The 17,665-nt window shown below is 51.6% G+C and overlaps 6 protein-coding genes across 6 annotated transcripts; 5 read left to right on the top strand and 1 right to left on the bottom strand.

The window, feature by feature from the left end:
* Positions 1 to 382: 382 nt before the first annotated feature.
* On the top strand, positions 383 to 1,536 carry LTHEOB_2213 (Aldehyde reductase; the record flags this gene model as incomplete). The annotated part of the gene is made up of 3 exons (XM_035511001.1): positions 383 to 609; positions 665 to 1,037; positions 1,087 to 1,536. The coding sequence occupies 3 exons, from the start codon at positions 383 to 385 to the stop codon at positions 1,534 to 1,536; spliced, it is 1,050 nt and encodes a 349-aa protein (XP_035365153.1).
* An 815-nt stretch (positions 1,537 to 2,351) lies between these two features.
* On the top strand, positions 2,352 to 4,316 carry LTHEOB_2214 (uncharacterized protein; the record flags this gene model as incomplete). The annotated part of the gene is made up of 5 exons (XM_035511002.1): positions 2,352 to 2,463; positions 2,525 to 3,364; positions 3,506 to 3,899; positions 3,954 to 4,048; positions 4,111 to 4,316. 5 exons carry the CDS (start codon positions 2,352 to 2,354, stop codon positions 4,314 to 4,316), a joined length of 1,647 nt encoding a protein of 548 aa, XP_035365154.1.
* A 709-nt stretch (positions 4,317 to 5,025) lies between these two features.
* Positions 5,026 to 6,443, top strand: LTHEOB_2215 (Lipase 2; the record flags this gene model as incomplete). The annotated part of the gene is made up of 6 exons (XM_035511003.1): positions 5,026 to 5,094; positions 5,150 to 5,448; positions 5,565 to 5,676; positions 5,738 to 6,005; positions 6,097 to 6,192; positions 6,253 to 6,443. 6 exons carry the CDS (start codon positions 5,026 to 5,028, stop codon positions 6,441 to 6,443), a joined length of 1,035 nt encoding a protein of 344 aa, XP_035365155.1.
* A 3,376-nt stretch (positions 6,444 to 9,819) lies between these two features.
* Positions 9,820 to 12,081, top strand: LTHEOB_2216 (Mucin-1; the record flags this gene model as incomplete). The annotated part of the gene is made up of 4 exons (XM_035511004.1): positions 9,820 to 9,860; positions 9,917 to 10,322; positions 10,376 to 10,842; positions 11,085 to 12,081. 4 exons carry the CDS (start codon positions 9,820 to 9,822, stop codon positions 12,079 to 12,081), a joined length of 1,911 nt encoding a protein of 636 aa, XP_035365156.1.
* Positions 12,082 to 12,467: 386 nt separating this feature from the next.
* On the bottom strand, positions 12,468 to 12,955 carry LTHEOB_2217 (Asp-hemolysin; the record flags this gene model as incomplete). The annotated part of the gene is made up of 2 exons (XM_035511005.1): positions 12,468 to 12,789; positions 12,870 to 12,955. 2 exons carry the CDS (start codon positions 12,953 to 12,955, stop codon positions 12,468 to 12,470), a joined length of 408 nt encoding a protein of 135 aa, XP_035365157.1.
* A 4,328-nt stretch (positions 12,956 to 17,283) lies between these two features.
* Positions 17,284 to 17,593, top strand: LTHEOB_2218 (uncharacterized protein; the record flags this gene model as incomplete). Its single annotated transcript, XM_035511006.1, has 2 exons — positions 17,284 to 17,376; positions 17,429 to 17,593. 2 exons carry the CDS (start codon positions 17,284 to 17,286, stop codon positions 17,591 to 17,593), a joined length of 258 nt encoding a protein of 85 aa, XP_035365158.1.
* Between the last annotated feature and the right edge of the window lie 72 nt (positions 17,594 to 17,665).

Here is a 17,665-nt window from a genome sequence, read left to right on the forward strand (position 1 = left end):
TACACCATGGTGGGGTATGAGCGCATAGTATTGCAGCCTAATGTTCCCACACTGAACACGCCTATCTGCCACCGATGAGGGCTCATGACTGTGATCATTCGTCGGTCGTCGACTACCCAAAGTGATTGGAAGTCATGTTGTGGATATCTTCGGACTGTGGTCCTGAAACACGTGAATGACATGGTGCGCCCTCGGCTCGAGGGCATTGCAGCACCACCCGATCGTTGGGGCCACCCGAGCGTCGAGGGCTACCCCAGAAATGCGGGGGAGGGGTATATGGGGAGGCAACATCGAAGCAATATCTCACAACAAGGAAGAGAGACGGCCCAGAATTCAGCGAAATCTTTCTTGTCTAACGATTGAATTGATATTATCGAACACGATGAGCGTACGATTACTCGCCCGAAGCACTACCCGCATCTGCCGCCAACCAAAGCGCTTCATTCCTTGCATCGCTTCTCGACCAATCAGCCAGAAAACATACACACTAAACACGGGTGCGAAGCTGCCAGCCATTGGGTTCGGTACCTTCCAGGACAAGGAACAGCAGGAATGCGCCGTCTACAACGCCATCAATGCTGGCTTTCGGCACATTGACACGGCTCGAGTGTAAGTCGTCAGCATCCCAACCCATCTGAGCCTCTGAAATAGTAATACTGCACAGCTATGACACGGAAAAGTTCATTGGGAAGGCCATTCGAAAGGCGGGGGTTCCTCGCCAAGATCTTTTCCTGACTACGAAGCTTTGGTGCAACGCATTCCACCCCGACGATGTTGAGCCCGCCCTTGACGAGGCGCTTGCTGATTTGGACACTCCTTACATCGACCTCTTCCTCATGCACTACCCATGCACTTTCAAGCGGGGCACAGAGCGCTTCCCCAAGGGGGAGGATGGACAGATGATGATGGGCACCACGACCTACGTCGACACATGGAAAGCCATGGAGAAGTTGGTGCAGAAGGGCAAAGCCAAGGCCATTGGTGTTTCCAACTTCAGCAAGGGTGAAGTCCAGAAGCTACTTGACGAGGGCTCCATCGTAGGTTGTCTTCCTCGGTTGGAGAAGCACGTCTAACAAGATACTCCAGGTTCCGGCTGTCCACCAGATGGAACTGCATCCCTACCTGCAACAGAAGGCCTTTGTCGAGTGGCAGAAGTCCAAGGGAATCCAGATGATACAGTTCAGTCCTCTTGCCAACCAAAACAATTTCTACCGCGACATCTACTGGGCTACGGGCAAAGCAGATATCCCTCGCCTCATCGACGAGCCCATTCTCAACGACATTGGCAAGAAGTACGGCAAGAGCGCTGCCCAGGTGGCACTTGCGTGGGGCCTCGCCAATGGCCGTGCGGTCATCCCGAAGAGTGTCATCGATTGGCAGATGAAGGAAAACCTGGAGAGCGATTTCCCGTTGGACGAGGAGGATATGGCGAAGATTGCTACGTTGGACAAGGCGCTCAGGTTCAATGATCCGAGCACTGCGTACAACTGGAAGCTGTACAGCGATTTGGAGGGCGCTTGGGCGAATACCAAATAGTATCTATGCTTTGTTGGATATTGTTGACACAAAACCCCCGCTTGTCTTTGCATTCATAAATGATACGGTCTGAATAAAGAAAGTCCCTATCCTTTTGTGTGGCCCATTTTGCTGTGCTTCTGTCGACGATTACTCAATGCAAATACAGGAAGCCGATGAAAGTGTGATATGAAAAAGAAGAACGCCAATAAGGACAGATTTGAAAGTAAGAGGCTTGAGCTCATAATGGAAAATTGGGATTTGGGTATGAAAGCCAAATTGTCCAAGCGCAGTCGTAAACTACTTGGCGTCGATTATTGCGGGGTAAGCCAGCTACAACACTAGATGTGACGCGCACGCGGCATCCATCAACCCCCAAATCCTCAGCTGATATTCCCACCATCGCAGCTAGTCTTGTTCCTGTCCCAATGTTGAAAGCGGGGATAGAATTCATGTTTCAGCAATATTTCCTCGGGTGTGAGGGACGAATACCAGCATTTTCGATTCGAGGGTTGACTTGGCCTGCACCGCTGATCACTGCCTTGAAACGCCCTGAGTTGCGCGCCCTCGTGTCGGTGGGATCTGCCAAGCACACAATGGTGCTCACTCAGACTACCTGCCTCGATTGGAAAGCCTGTCTGCATAGTGAGCATACGGAAGTCTCGTGCGGGAACCCCATGGGGTATTTCCCCGCAGTGACGGCAATGGTCGAACCATCATGCCAGCTCCTCCATCCAGCCGCCATTATTTAGTGTCCTGAATCTAAGGTTACACCACATCAACTCTGAGCTTAACGACCAAAGTCATCCTTCAGATTGCTCCCTACCTGTCACACCATGTCCGGCATCTTGGATCAACGCAAGAGATGGATGGTCGCATCCAACCTTGAGAAGAGATCCCTCCTCATCGCCGTCAACTGCATCGCCGGTCTCTCCATCTTCTTCTTCGGTAACGAACCCCATCCCACTGCCCTCCCCTGAGGCGATTGAACTCACCCACACACCCACAGGCTACGACCAAGGCATGATGGGCGGCGTCAACGAATCGCCGCACTACGTCCACCTCATGGGCTTCGGCCACGTCGACGCCACCGGTAAGCCCGTCGTCACCAAAACACTACTCCAGGGCGGCATCGTGGCCGTCTACTACCTCGGCACGCTGCTGGGCTGCCTGCTGGGCGGCTTCGTCGGCGACCGCTTCGGGCGCATCACGACCATCGGCGTCGGCGCGGCGTGGGCCATAGTCGGCGCCGCCCTGCAAACGTCGGCGCAGGACGCCGACTGGATGATCTGCTCACGGCTCATCAACGGCGTCGGCACGGGCATCCTGAACGCCATCGTGCCGACCTGGGCGTCGGAGCTGGCCGACTACTCGTCGCGCGGCGCCTTCATCGCCATGGAGTTCACCCTCAACATCTTCGGCGTCGTCGTCGCGTACTGGCTGGCGTTTGGAGTGAGCTTCATCGACGAGGGCCGCGCGCCGTTCCGCTGGCGCTTCCCGATCGGCTTCCAGCTCGTCCCGCTCATTTTCCTCATACTGGGCTGCTGGGTGTTTCCCGAGTCGCCGCGCTGGCTGTGCCGCGTGGGCCGCGATGAGGAGGCGCTGTACATCTTGCAGCGGCTCCGCGGCACGACCGGTGCGGAGGCGGGCAAGGCGGAGACGGAGCTGGCCGAGATCAGGGACATCGTCGACCTCGAGAACAAGGAGGCCAAGCGCAACTCGTACTTCCACATGTTCTTCGGCATCGGCTCCGGCCGCCTGCACACCGGCCGCCGCGTCCAGCTCGTCATCTGGCTGCAGATCCTGCAGTGCTGGAGCGGCATCGCGGGCATCACCATGTACGGTCCGAGTACGTCCATCCATCCATCCATCCATCCATCCATCCATCCATCCATCCATCCATCCATCCCCCCATTCTGTTCTTTTTTTCTCTCTTTTTGTTCTTCTTCTCCGCCCAGACCCAACTGACGCTCGTACCAACCACCACAAGCCCTCTTCGCCCTCGCCGGCTTCACCCCCACCAAAGCCCAGTGGATCTCGGGCCTCAACAACATCTTCTACATGTCCGCGACGCTCATCTGCGTCGCCACCATCGACCGCATCGGCCGCCGCTGGACGCTGTACTGGGGCTCCGCCACCCAGGCCGTCGCCATGTTCCTGGTCGGCGGGCTGGCGCGGGGCGGGCTGAACGCCAGCGCCGGTGGGGATCCCGACACCGCGAGCAAGTGGGGCGCTGCCGCCGCTGCGATGATTTATTTGTACACGTTCGTGTTCGGGGCGACGTGGCTGACGGTGCCGTGGCTTTATCCGGCGGAGTGCTTCCCGCTGCAGGTGAGGGCGAAGGGGAATGCGTGGGGGGTGGTGGGGTGGAGTGTTGGGAATGGGTGAGTGGCAGACTCTCTAGCTTTGAGATGATTTTGCTGATTAGTGGGGATTAGGTCGCTTACGCTGGCTATGCCGTATATCATCGGCTCGATTGGCGAGAAGGCCATGTACGTTTTTGGCGCGTGCAATGTCATCGCCATTCCCATCGGTGAGTAATGCTGGGATACAAAGCGGACGAGGACCTTGTGCTGACTGTTGGCTGTCGTCTAGTGTGGGCCTTTTACCCCGAATCGAACCAGAGAACGCTCGAGGAGATGGATCTCCTGTTCGCTGCTGATACGCCGTGGGTGTGGGATGCGGAGAAGAAGTTTGCTGAGTTGAAGGCTGAGGCCATGGCGAGGAATGACGGACGTGTTGTTGCGGAAGGAAAGGATCAGGGAAATCTGGACCACGTTGAGTATCACGAGACCGTCTAGTCGTATGTTTTGTCAGCGGCTTAGGGTTTGTGCCAGAAATTACAAAAAGCACATGCTAGATGCTATCAAAGTAGAATTGTGTGATACATTCGATAATTATAAGGGTCCAACATATTGTTGCAAATGCAAACAATACTCTAGTGGTGTTCTACAATATAACCTTATATAGCTAGCCCCGTTAGTGGTTGTAACAGTAGTTTATATAGCAGAAAATAAAAAGGGTAATTACTAAACCTAACCTTTTTCTCGTGAAAACCCCTAAACCCAACCCTTACCGGCTAAAACCAACCATCGCCGGCAAAACCCAACTCTGCTAAAATCTAGTGTAACGAGACTATTTTAGATGCGGAGTACCCTTATATATTAATACCTGTAGTTGCAATGATATAGAGTCCGATTTTACGTTTAAGACCCTGGAAGGCAATATTTACCATGGTTAAATGGGTGCTTTAGCTATACGGATGTGGTCCATTTTGCTTGCCGGCGGGGTAGATCCCCGGGCCGAAATGATCGGGTAAAACGATTCCGGCTTCCCGTGCCTTGACACGTCGCAACATTTACTGCATGTAGAACAGTGCTGATGGAATCGGCCCATTATGTCGTCCGTTCTGAAATCTTATAAAGAGCTGTCTATAGTAAAGTGAGACCCTGATTGCGCCCTAAACCTTCAACGCTCACTGAAAGCATATCAGACAGAACCTCCAACCGCATGTTTCCCATCAACATGGAGAACTCCAACTGGGAAAGCCTTTCTGAGATGGATCCGGATTTCAAAACAGTCCGTAACAAATCCGCCACAGGGAATGTATTCAAATCACTGACGCAACCTTTAGTTCTACGATAAAGTTGGCCCAGCTGCCAAGCTGAGCGATGCCGCAGACATCCCAATCTCGACAGTCCGCAAAATGAGCACAGCTTTCTTCACGCCGGTACCTGGTGTGAATGTGCCTACGACCATGGAGGGAGTCGTGAAGAGCCAGATTTCAATTCCTGTGAGGGACGGGAGCGCCATCGGCGCCGTTGTGTACCAGCCAGCAAAGCTGTGCTCGCAAGGTCATGGTGGTCCGCTGATCGTCGCTTATCATGGTGGGGGTTGGTGTATGGGTGCTCCAGCGTCGGAGGAAGTCAACTGGTGGGTACCATTCCCGTGCTCGCCTGTCTGCGCACAGACTATCAGCCTGGGCGTCGTCATTCGGATGGGCCTAGATGAGAATGCTGTTTTATATACTGACAAGCTATGCTTTGAAGCGTCAACGCCGTTCAACGCTTCGGCGCCGTTTGCGTGAGCGTGGACTACCGCCTGGCTCCTGAACATCCGTTCCCCACACCGATCAACGATTCCTGGGACGCGCTGAAATGGGTGAGCGATTCGGCATCGACCTGCCCCTACTGAGGTTTCCATGTTACTGACGCCAAACAAGCTCGCTGCCAACGCGTCTCAGCTTGGTGCCGATCCTTCTCGTGGTTTCATCGTTCACGGCGAGTCAGCTGGGGGAAATTTTGCAGTCATTCTTGCGCTTCTCGCTCGGGACGAGAACCTTAGCCCTCCGCTCACGGGCATCTCGGCTTCTATCCCAGCAGTTTTGGCAAAGGAGGCTGTTCCAGAGAGGTTCAAGGCGGAGTATTTGAGCTTGGACCAAAACAAGGATGCACCAGGGCTGGATGCCACAGCACTGGAATACCTCATCGGTGAGTCTCCAGACTGAAGGATGCTCACACAGAACTCAGTAAAAGGAAATAAAGGTAGTATGAGCAAAGCTGATAGTGTCACGCTTTATAGGAATTTACAACCCAGAAAGAACATCTCCGCTCTTCAGCCCCTTCATCTGGCCTACTGGACACAAAGGGCTCCCTCCAACAGTCATCTATGCGTGCGGTAAGTCTACTCGTATAAGTGTAGTATCTAAAGAATACAGAGAGTAATGACGGCATACAGGCATGGACCCCCTGCGGGACGAGGCTTTGCTGTACGAAAGGCTTATCCGAACCGAGTATGAAGTTCGCACGAAGCTCGTAATCTATCCTGGCCTGCCTCACGCCTTCTGGTCCTTCTTCCCCAGCCTTGAGGCTTCGAAAAAGGCGGTGGCCGACATTACAGAAGGGTTCGGCTGGCTGCTTCAAGGCTGAGCTCATCATAGCAGTGAGCTGCCAATTTGCTGTATTTCACTTCCTAGCAAGGTCTTCTTCTGTTGCACCGTTGATTCAACATTGAACAACAATACGCTCTAGTAAGTCGGTTGCATATGGGAGCTCGCTTTGTGTGTCTCCAAACGTCCGAAAACAGAGGAAAAAAACCAGGATTGGGGTTCGTCAGTTCTAAACGGCAATTGGAGCCAGATACAAGCATATTTGTGAGAAAATAAGGGTACAACAAAGCTTACGACGAAACCGATTTCAGAGAGATATGCCTCGTGCTGAGCATTACAAGGGTACAAACCAGCTTCTGCATCTAAGTATATATTTAGACTGCCCGGTTACATGAAGCCAGTCATATATGTAGGCATGCTCCTCGTTCGCAAATCAACTGAAGACAGTGATTAAGGCAACATTTTGCGATACGTTACCTCGAAGTACACAAGAGGTACATACCGGACTTTTGGCAACTGGAACGAAAGCTACACAAGGCTGCAAGGCAGACAGATGATTTCGCTACCAACAACAGTAAGTTATGCGACAAAAGAGGCGGTTTGTGTGACTGCAGTAAGGACTTGGCAAGGCGCAGAGGTTACACTGCTCTAGCATGTAATATTTGATCTCCGAGACTATCTATTTTTAAGGCTCTCGTCTTCAGCGAGATCTGGTACACTATTTCTTTCCAGTTATTTGCGCTTAATAGCGTTTCTTTTATGACAGTTCCAAGGCATCTACGGTGTCTCAGTCGAAAGGACCATGTTGTACAAGAGATGATCCTGACAATGATCGCTACACCTTTCCGAGCGATGGTGCACGTGATTTAGCCTATTATGCAGCCTTGTGCCACTATGAGTACACTTATTTAAGGCCGAGCGCTGGGTTTTAAAAAAAATATCAAAAGCTGTTCTTTGTGGGTTGTTGTCAGTTCTCCGCATCGTTCTACCATTCCAAGCAACTCGAGCGATTCGGAAACCATGAGCATTATCAATGAACCACAGGACCAACCACCTACCTCAGATGTCACAGATCAAACAATTGGAAACATTCCACACTCTCCGAACACTTCCAATGACAGAAGCCATCGCTTGTCTAACAGTGATGAGCTTCAGGGAACCATTAGTGGTGGGGAGTCAACAACCCCCCACACTGACAGCCACGATGAAGGCTCCATCCAAAATAATCATACCCTGGACCCCGTAGCAGCAAGCGACCCCCCTGAAGTGGATCTTCATACCAAGTACGACTCAGAGAGGGGAGAACAACCACGGGAGATGCCTCGTTCAACTCTCCCGGCATCGGAGCCCATAGTAGCTCCTATACGGGAAAAAGACGCAATCAACAGCCGAGAGCTTTTCGCTCCCCGAAGACTAATCCTGCTAGGCTTTTCAGGCATGTTCGTCATCATGATTGTCTCATTGGAGATCCTCAACTACCTCTCCCATCGTTACGCCGGTATAGCTACTGTCGAACAAAAGGCGCATTACCTGTGGATCTATGCGCCCACTCTCAGTGAATATCTATGATCTAATATTTCATGCTAGAGACTAACTCAACCGTAGCGATCACAATTATTGCCCTCTGCTGGGCTCGACTGGAGTTTCAGGTCAAGCAAGCAGCGGCTTGGTCTGAGGTTCGACGAGAAGAAACCGTGACGGAGAAGAGCCTGCTTCTGAACTATACTACTGCACCGGTTCACGAGGTCTTATACCACTCTTTTAGAATATCACATTACTCGTTTACACTAACTGTCACCAGTGCCTTACTTCTACAGCTTGCAATCGTCTCCACCGGTTTGCTCCGACTGGAGTATCGAGACATAAAGCTTCCTGAAGAACAATAAGACATACGATTCAACAGTTACACCAAATTTCTGGGCAATTGAGCGGTGTGCTGTTGTTCCTGAGCTGTCGTAATGGTGATGGGGGCGACGGAGACTAATGCCGAACCAAGCGAAATGTGCCGAGTGGGTGCTGCGCCGCCCTCCACGTCCTGACTGGCAATGGTGCCAGAATGAAGCTGCATGACCGTGTCGACCTCGATATTTGGCGCATTTTTAGTACAAACACTTCCAGGAGCTGCGGTTGATGTGAGAAATTCAGCCTGTGCCGTTACAATTGAATTATGAAATTGGTCTGGTCGAGCTGGTCGAAAAGTGTTTATTACAGGCTAATTTTCCGAGTCAATGTACGGGTATGCTCTCCAGTTACGTGCTTGAGGATCGGCATAGATTGAGTCTCCAGTCATTGTAGGTGTTATTATGTCGGATGTTGGGGTGCGACCTGGACGCGGCCCCTTTAAGTCCCATGACTGTAGAAGATATTGTTGTCTCCGGACTCGTTTGCTCAGGTTGTCGAAGGATCACCCATCCAGTTGTAGTACGTGTCATAGTCAGCAATCACATTGTGATATGTCTTTAACATTATCAATGTTTTATGTGCTTTAATGGCATTTCAAAAAATACAATAAAGTCGTGGGGTCAGCAATGTAATCTGATGAACAATGGTGCCTTCTCCGTTAGTTAGTGGCAGTTTTTGACCGTCTAAAAGGTCTTAAACGAGGTTTGTGGCATATTTCGTGGTATTCAAACCGGTAATAATATTCGTGGCAATGGTGTTTGTGGTACACGTCTACTTCATGGGTTTTGGGGGGATGGCCACGCACAAAGGGGTACGGGGTCGGAGACCACAAGACCACCTGATTTAAATATTGAACTTCGACACTGTGCTTTAGGATGGACATCAACCACTACTTTTAAACATGCGGGAAAATACTCTCGTTGTGCATGGAAATAAGCTTTTATATGCAGTCGTACGGAATTTTTGCTCGGCCGAGCGGGATGAAAGCTAGCCGAATCCGAGCGGCTATCGGCAATCAACCACCCCTACCTGCGCTTCATTCTCTAATCCTAAAGTTCGGGACCTAAGACTCATGAGATATTCAGTTGCTAGTCATGTAGAAATCATTCAAAGATCCGGTATCCGATCAAATCGACGAACCACACGAGACCTGCCCGCACTTATCCATGGAGTGCTTGGCCGCCAAGTTGCCGTCAAGATGCAGCAGTCAGGCAGGCCATCCTCAAGAGAGATGTTTATAAAAGAGCTAAGCCTCAATGTGAAAACGCACCAGTCCATCTGGATTCCAGTCTTCCAAGTTCAATCATCGTTCAAAATATGTTGCCGAGCATTTTCTTCTTGGGTTGCGCAACCTTTGCCAGTGCCCTGGAGCTACCATCATTCGCACCCGCGGATTTCCCGCTCAGTACAAAACAGAATGATGGGGTAATGAGATTATAGCCTTTCATTCATTGCCATGATGCTAATATTCCTCTGATCAGACACACGTTGGGCGCTACGACGTCCGACAGACCATGGCGATAGTGCAGGATCCATTCCAGGAGGGGCTGAACAGGTGCGAGAGAGCCGATCTTTTCTGGAGTGTTTCAAGAACTGATTCTGTGTGTGAAGCTGGTTCTACGTGCTGTGGTTGACTACAGTCGACGGCAGGAAGTACCATCTCACAATCAACACAGTAATCAATGGAGCGGGCGAGCAAGGACATGCAATCTCTGGGTTCATGGGTTTGGAAGACCTCTCAAACTCCAGCTATTCTGGCGGAATCATCCTGGAGCCTGGCATAGCAAGCACAGAGTTCCTAAATGTGCAGGCACCCTCTCAGAACCTCAGCAGTCCCCAGGGATCTGACAATTACACTGATCTATACTTTTCCGGCGACTATGCAGGTATCTCAGCCAATCTACATATGCAGCCTACCGGCCCGAACCTATATCCCGGTGGCAGTGGATACGTCACTCTCAATCCCGTGTCTCCCTCTGATTACTTTGTTGTCCCCCCCGGGTACTCCTGGTATTGGGTTGGTCTCATTCCCAGATCATGGAGTTCGCAACGCTAATGACAGGTACCCAGGGAAACCCTCACTTGAAAGTAGAGGGCACCATCAAACTAAACGATCAAGACGTGGAGATTGACACGTCCAATTCGTTTGGCTTCCTGGAACGGCAGTGGGGTGACATGCAGCTGCGCAACTGGTACTTGTACTGGGTGTATCTCTCCAACGGCATCTTTCTCCACGTCTGGATCAACGAACCGACCCTCGAAGGGTTCAACTCCGACAGTATCGCCATCGCTACTGTCTGGCATCCGAATGGCGTGCACGAGGTGCTACCAGTAGACAACACGACGAGGGCATGGGACACTACCCGGAGCGCGAAGACCGGAAACCTCTATTTTAACGAATTCCAGTTGGACCTTTCGACTAGAAACTCGTCAATTAGAGTCACCAAGCCCACCAGGGACACGCTCCTTATCCCCCTTGCTGATTACGGCGCACCGTTGCTCAATGTCTCAGAAGCATACGTCCAGGGTCACGGAACGTGGGAAGGGGAAGCTGTAGAGGTCTTTGGCCATCTGGAACAGATTTCTACTTTGGTTTGAGTTATGCTTCTCTTTTATCTATACTTTACCCCGCCTTTTCGAGTAACTTATGTAAGAAAATTAGAACTAGTTATCTTTTTAATGGTAGCATGTTTACGGTTTCAACGCCTGGGTTCCACAACGCATCCTTTTGCAACTGAGGGGGCTGCATTGGTTTTGGAAACTGGCTGAAAGGTAACAGCGGCGATGGCTTTGTCGCCATGACCGGGCTCTACCATGGACACGAGGACACTTTCTTCGAGTGGCACATGGTGGGTAAAACAACGGGACGCGTGATAAGAGATGCAGAGTGCACGCCTTACATGGAGGCGCTCTACGCCAACGTGCGCCTCACGTACCCTTCATACCGATTCGAAACCGCGCCCACGCCGATCCCGAACTCGACCGTCTTCTTCGCCCGCAACTACAATGCCTTTTACAGCGCCTTCAGAGGCGTCTTTCCGGCCCCCATGAACTCCTTGCTCCACAACGACTCCATCCCGCCCGAAACCGATCCTGGCCGCATCGATCCTTTCTTCCAGGCCCTGATCTGGGGCCGCGACGGCATACCCATCGACGAACTCAGCGACCTCTCCAAAATCAACACCACCCTCATCCCGGGCATCGAGCGCCTGCGCGCCCGCCAGCTGGCCCAGCTCCTCAGCGGCGCCTACTGCAGCACTAACGCCACGAAAGGCCTTGTGCAGCACGACTACGAAGACGGCGAGACGCCACCAGACCTGCACGACTTCCTCGCGAACCTGACAGGCGCGCTCGTCGACGACTCGACACGCCTGCGCCTCGTCCAGACCGGCGCCTCCACACGCGTCCTCGAGGCGCTGCTGCTATTCATGGCGGCTTGTGCCGTCGTCTCGATCGTGCTGTCGCGCCGGGAAACGGGCTGCGGCGGTAGCAAGATCCTGTACCAGGATCCGGGGAGCATCGCGGCGAAGATGAGTCTGTTTGCGGGGAGCAGATTGGTAGAGAGGTTGAGGAATGAGGTCGTGCGCAGAGAAGTAGCGATAGGTGATGGTGGGGCGGGGGGCAGGTCTTGGCAGGACTTGGAAGAACAGGCGGTGGAGATATTCAAGGGGTGCGCCTTCAGCTTGGGATGGTGGAATGATGGAGGAGAGGGGTCGGCGGAAGGGAAAAGGTTCGGGATTGATATTGGTGTGGCCAAGAAGAGGGAGGAAGTCTAAGGCTTTTGGGTCTACAGCACGTCTCACAAGTCTCGGCTGTCGCTGTTTCGTATGTTTGTGGGAGCTGTAAGGGTTAGAGAAGGGTAAGAATTTGCCGCAAGTGAGCGTGTTGAAGGATGGAGTGTTTTAAGAAACTAAGTTATGTCTTATGCTTATCAAACATCTGTTCATCTATTGGTTTATATCAGTTGCATCAATTCATTGAACGTCTCATCTTCTTTTGTTGATCATCACTGGATGCAGACTTATCCGGATTTGTGAGATGGATTTCAAATCGAGCTACTCTGGCGGCTAATCATTAACGTTTTGATTACGAACTGTCAGAATGCCTGTCAAAGAACTCGAGGCATAGCCATGTATCTAGAGCATGTTCCAAGCTACCCAGTCTAAGATTTCTTGGCAATCTCCAGTTCCACCTTCCCAATACCGCCATGCGATTGGTTCCAGTCGCTGACACTAATCAGGTAACCTGGGTTACGGTCTTGGATAGTGAAAGTATTGTACTTGGAACCCCAAGGAACGCTCCAGTAGACGGTGCAAATCTTGGTGTCGCCATCGTAGAGGTCCAAATAGCCCTCGGTTCCGGAGGCCGCATCGGACTTGCCACAAGATGCAACAAGACCTGTTTCCCCGGGCGCGACAGTGACCGCATTGACGGCGTCCGCGGTGGTGTCCTTGTTCTTGTCGTCCCATTCGTAGAATTTACCCCTACGAGAAACATCGTAAGCAGGTTGTTGGTGGGGAGTGAGGGATGGTGTGAGAGTAAATTCTATCAGGGAAAAGCTCACCAGTCGAGACGGGCATTCTTCACGCTGAGTTTTCCGCTTTGGAGGCGGTTGATAATTTGAAGCAGGATCCATTGCGCGTAAGACATTGTGAAAGCGGTGTAGTAATGTCGAGAGCTCTGGAAATGGAAGAGAAGGAGGTGGTTGAGGTGGATGTTGATGTCAGGAGCAATGGATTAGGCAATATATATACCTGCAGCGAGGGGAGGCTACGTCAGATCTTGTCCTTGTTGTTTTCTCGCAGCAATGTCATCTATCCAGTAGAGACCTCGGCTGTTCGAGCTGGCGGCTGAAAAGAGTGATGGGGTAGATGGGAAAAGATCTTCGTCTGCGCGCACTGCTGAGCTCATTAATACCGCAGCGATCGCAAGTGAATGTGCCAGATGGGTAGCTCCGACGTCCTGGCCCACTAAAACGGAGGTATTGCCGCCGCCACCACCGTAGTCCAGCTTGTTTTTGTCATTCACCGTCGATCTCATTGTTCTACATCTGCTTTCCGATGGGCAGGGTCCAGGCGCATCTGAGTGCAGATTGGCCAGATAGTTGCTTTTTTCCTGTACGTGTTCGTGTGCTCTGCTGAGTACGTACATCCGTGCACGGTTGCGGGGCTGCAATGACTCGGGAAGCCGATCTCCGCATCGCGGGATGGTTAGATCCGCTCGCCAATCTACAATCTTGACGAATCGATGCGGTCCGATCCCCGCGAGCCTATTGACCGGTATGGGGCAGACTATGATGGCTAACCCCCTAACCTGTCCGCTTGCGGTGGGTCCATTCTTCAGCTCACTGCAAGCGAGGCTCCACACCGCCACCGTGGGTTCTTTAGCTCTGCATTCATTCTACGTGGCACATGAGATCTACAGGTAGACATGTATCACCAAGATCGGAGTGAGCTCCGGGATGCGGGGCCATTTGACGTCGGAAGCCCGTAGCATCATCATGTTGAGGGCCTTCCAACCGGAAGAGGATCGCTGCCTTTGCCTATGGTCGTGTTCTTGTCTTCCTTGAATTCGTCTGCACGACTAAGTCGAACAGCAGAGCGGGCGTAGAGTGGTCAAAGCTTAGGCGTAGGAAAAATTGTGACATTCTAACATCCCATATTCCCATCCATGCCCAGCACACCGGAAAAAAAAAATAAGTACAGCCGAACCGGTGTTGAATGCAAAACTCAGTCACAATTGTCGACCTCGGCTTTAGCGGCGATCCAACTCAAAGTATGAGTCAGCGTCCTTCAGCTTCCCTTCCGCGTTTCGCACAAGTTCCAACTCATTCAACCCTTAAAGGCTGCCATCGACAAGATCTGGAACATCAAGAGCGTCTGTCTGCTGTAAGGATTGCCGGTGCCTGTAGCTGTATTCGCATGGTATTGGACTTGTCAACAGAATCTTAAAGCAAGTCGCCTCAGATCATTGTTCTCTTCTCAAGTCGATCAACCGCTCGATGATGGTGTGTATACCCTGTTTCCGATGTTGATCTTCATAGAATGACGCCGAGTCAAGGATGAGGAAAACAGATGGAAACCGTAATTTTTGCTTGATGTAGCCACAAAGGAGCTTCAATAGCTTCGTGGGGTCGTAGATGTCTCGGAGCCAAGACTGATCTGGCACCTAAATGCTGTCGTCTCCGCTTTGAAGAATCTGGCCAACGAGCTGCTTCAGCATTTGTTTTGAGTTTGCTCTATTGTGCTAGCTACAGAACCAGTATAGCACAGTTTACTTTCAGTTGAAACAGTTGCTTGTATCAGCATCACTGAAGACAGTGAGGTGGCGGATATGTTATGGTGTTCTGCCTCCCTCCCGTTTATCTACAGCATCCGGTACTTGTGTGCACACAACTAACGAGCAATCTCGGAAGATTGGATGGTCCACGCATGATGGTCCTGAGCTTTGACAGCGAAGCTGGATCCAACAAGCAATGGCTCCTTTAAGTCCAGGGCTACGAGTTTTGCATCATATGCTAACTGGTCCGAAAATGTTTCTGGAGAGGAGCCGACACAAGTGCAAGGAAATGAACTTGTTCATGGCAAGGGAAATGTGTCATAATTCTTCGTCATGGTATCTGGAATGGAAATGTCCATCATTGCAAAATGTCGTGGATATATTCGTCCACGCCTCTCTCCGAAATAATCTGCTGTAAGCAACGTGTCAACTTCTCAGGCGAAAGCGCTTGTGATTAATACCCTTGAAGTGACATTGGTGAGAATGCACAACGAGTCGAACAGAATCTGGTGAAGAACTTCCAATTGGCTCATTGGTGGGACTGCGTCATGCTCCTTGATGAAGCCGACTTATTTCCTTAGACAAAAAGCAAACAGGACATGCAGCGGAACGGGGTAGTCTCTGTTTTTCTATAGATCCTCGAGTAGTACGTTGGCATCTTGTTCTTGATTACCAATAAGGTGAGTACATTTGACGAGGCGTTCAAGTTCAGGATTACCTGCCCCTCTATTTTCCTCTATTGAATGACGACCAGACTAAGGCAATATGGAAGTAAATCTTTCGAGACTGAAGCGGTACCACCTAGGCCTGAACATTGAGGACAAGAGCATCATTACCTGAGTTGAGTCTTTTATCTCAGAGGGAGCGCGACCTCTTCCGACCATGGAACGGCAGACAGATCCACAACGCATGCCAGACGGCAGCTTCGATCGCGTTGTTCCAGGATGAAGGCAAGCTCACGCTCGAGCACTTCGAAATCGTTTCCAAAGCTAGCATGGCATGCGATCAATTCTGGAACAACCAGCTTGACTATGAACACGGATTCGAGAGCTCAAGCCGTCGCGATAAAGAAAACTAAATTTCCTCTGGCCGACGTCGCGAACGCCGCAAGTATGGCATGGCAAATGATCGATACCAATCCGACTTAGAGGCTAACGGTCACCGGCTGTTTTGGTACGCAAGACATTCACGTGATGAGCCGGGCTACCCGTGTACGCAGAAATCCCAGAGGCCTTGTCAGAGGCTGCAGCATGCGGGACGCATGCCAGATCAGGATCGCTAAGATTCGAGACGTAGGCGTAGACGACCGCCCAGCCTTGATCGGCCTATCTCAGGATGGGAATCTGATTCAGACCTGCAGGACTCGAGACGGGGCAACAGGCCTGATCTACCGACTCGAAACCCGAAGCGTCACACCACCTTTGAGGATTAGCGCGGATGAACAGAGAATAGCGATTGTGAGATTGATTTCCTTGTGGGAGTAACAAGAAGGCACATGAGCTTCACTTCTGTTGCCATTGTGGATCACTGGCCAAAGGAGCCAAGTAAAAATTTTTCTGGAGCGCTGTCTCTCATAACTGCCCCGAATTCGTCCTCAAAATTTCTGAGAGACTCGAATTGCAGACTTGGGAGGTAAACGTGGCCTGGTTGTATCCAGCTCTTCGTATTTTGCGTGTAAAATGCAATTGAGGGTAAGATCGACATCCGAGGTATCCATGACACGGACCACCTATCCGGGCCACACTGGTGCCAACCCACGCTCGAATCCGCAACGATGTCATAGCTGAGGGCAGTAGTGTCACTGGCGACCTTCTCCAAAATCAGATTTGTTTTGTTTTTGGGTGCGGGAGTGAGAACATACCCACATTTCGTCTCTGGAGGCTGGGCAGACACGCGTACATATTGCCACATCTCATCAGAGAATCAAGTTGTATATGCCAAAATTTCATCATGACCCGGATCTGTTTGCCGTGGAGCGGTTGGCATTTGTTGGTGTTGGAATAAGGCTCCCCGCAGTCTTCACAGCCGGCGGTGGGGGCCGAAGAAGAACAAGGTGGAAACCGTGGGGGCCTAACCGTTTTTGTAACAAAGTTACTTCCGAGAGAGGAAAATCACGAGGAGATCAGGGCAGAGCTTACTATAATAGGGGGATCTAAGACCGCTCTGGGACGTCCTGAGATGTGGGGAGCGCATACGAGCGATATTCCTGGCGGAAGATCCGCGGGTACAGCGGGATGGCGCTGTTGGATCGGGACCCAGAAGGATCGTTCCTCAGCCCCAGACAGATCCCCGAAGCGGTCAGCCCTCTGCAGATCTCATGCAAATGAAGATACTTGATGATGCGTCCTGAATGTCTGTTACGACGATTTACCAAAGAGGATCGTTTCACAGCCTCAGATGATTCCTGAAACAGCCAGTTGTTTGCACATCGCATGCGAAGGAAGAAACCGATGATGCATCTTGTTGTCCGATTACCCGTGTAGCTTCATCCTGTTACTTCCGTGTTTCCCGAGACACTCGTTGGGTGTCTCTGGTATGTTACGTGAATAGAAAGAAAGACAGGATGGAAAGGCGAGGTGGAAATCTATAAAGCCCACTGATCCTGCGCCTTCAATTGCTCACCATCAAGCCTCTACATCACCAAGCTTCTACAACACTTTCCACTCATCACTCAACCACAACAACTTTCATCAACAACCATGAAGTTCTCCTACATCAGCCTCCTTGCCGCCGCCCTCGCCGGCTCTGCCATGGCCGCCGCAGTTCCGGGCGATGCCGACGCGAACTCCGCTGTAAGTCGGCTATTACCAGCCCATGAGCGTGCCACTAACCAAACATTTCCAGCAACACATGCCCGAGCTCGTCGCCCGCAGGTCTCCAACTTGCGACGGAAGTGGCGCGATCGTCGATGAATGCAAGCAGTGGTGCGGTTGCTCCAAGAAGGGGTCCATGAACTGCCAGTCACCTGCGACCAATTCGGGCTGCAAGGACCAGGGCTGCAAGTGCTAGTGGACGAATGAAGAGAGGGGGGAGAGATAGAGGGTAGAGAGGGGGAGGAGAGGATCTAACGATCCATGACGA

The sequence above is a fragment of the Lasiodiplodia theobromae genome (genome assembly GCF_012971845.1).
Source record: "Lasiodiplodia theobromae strain AM2As chromosome Unknown scaffold_5, whole genome shotgun sequence".
NCBI classification, from domain to species: Eukaryota; Fungi; Ascomycota; class Dothideomycetes; order Botryosphaeriales; family Botryosphaeriaceae; genus Lasiodiplodia; species Lasiodiplodia theobromae.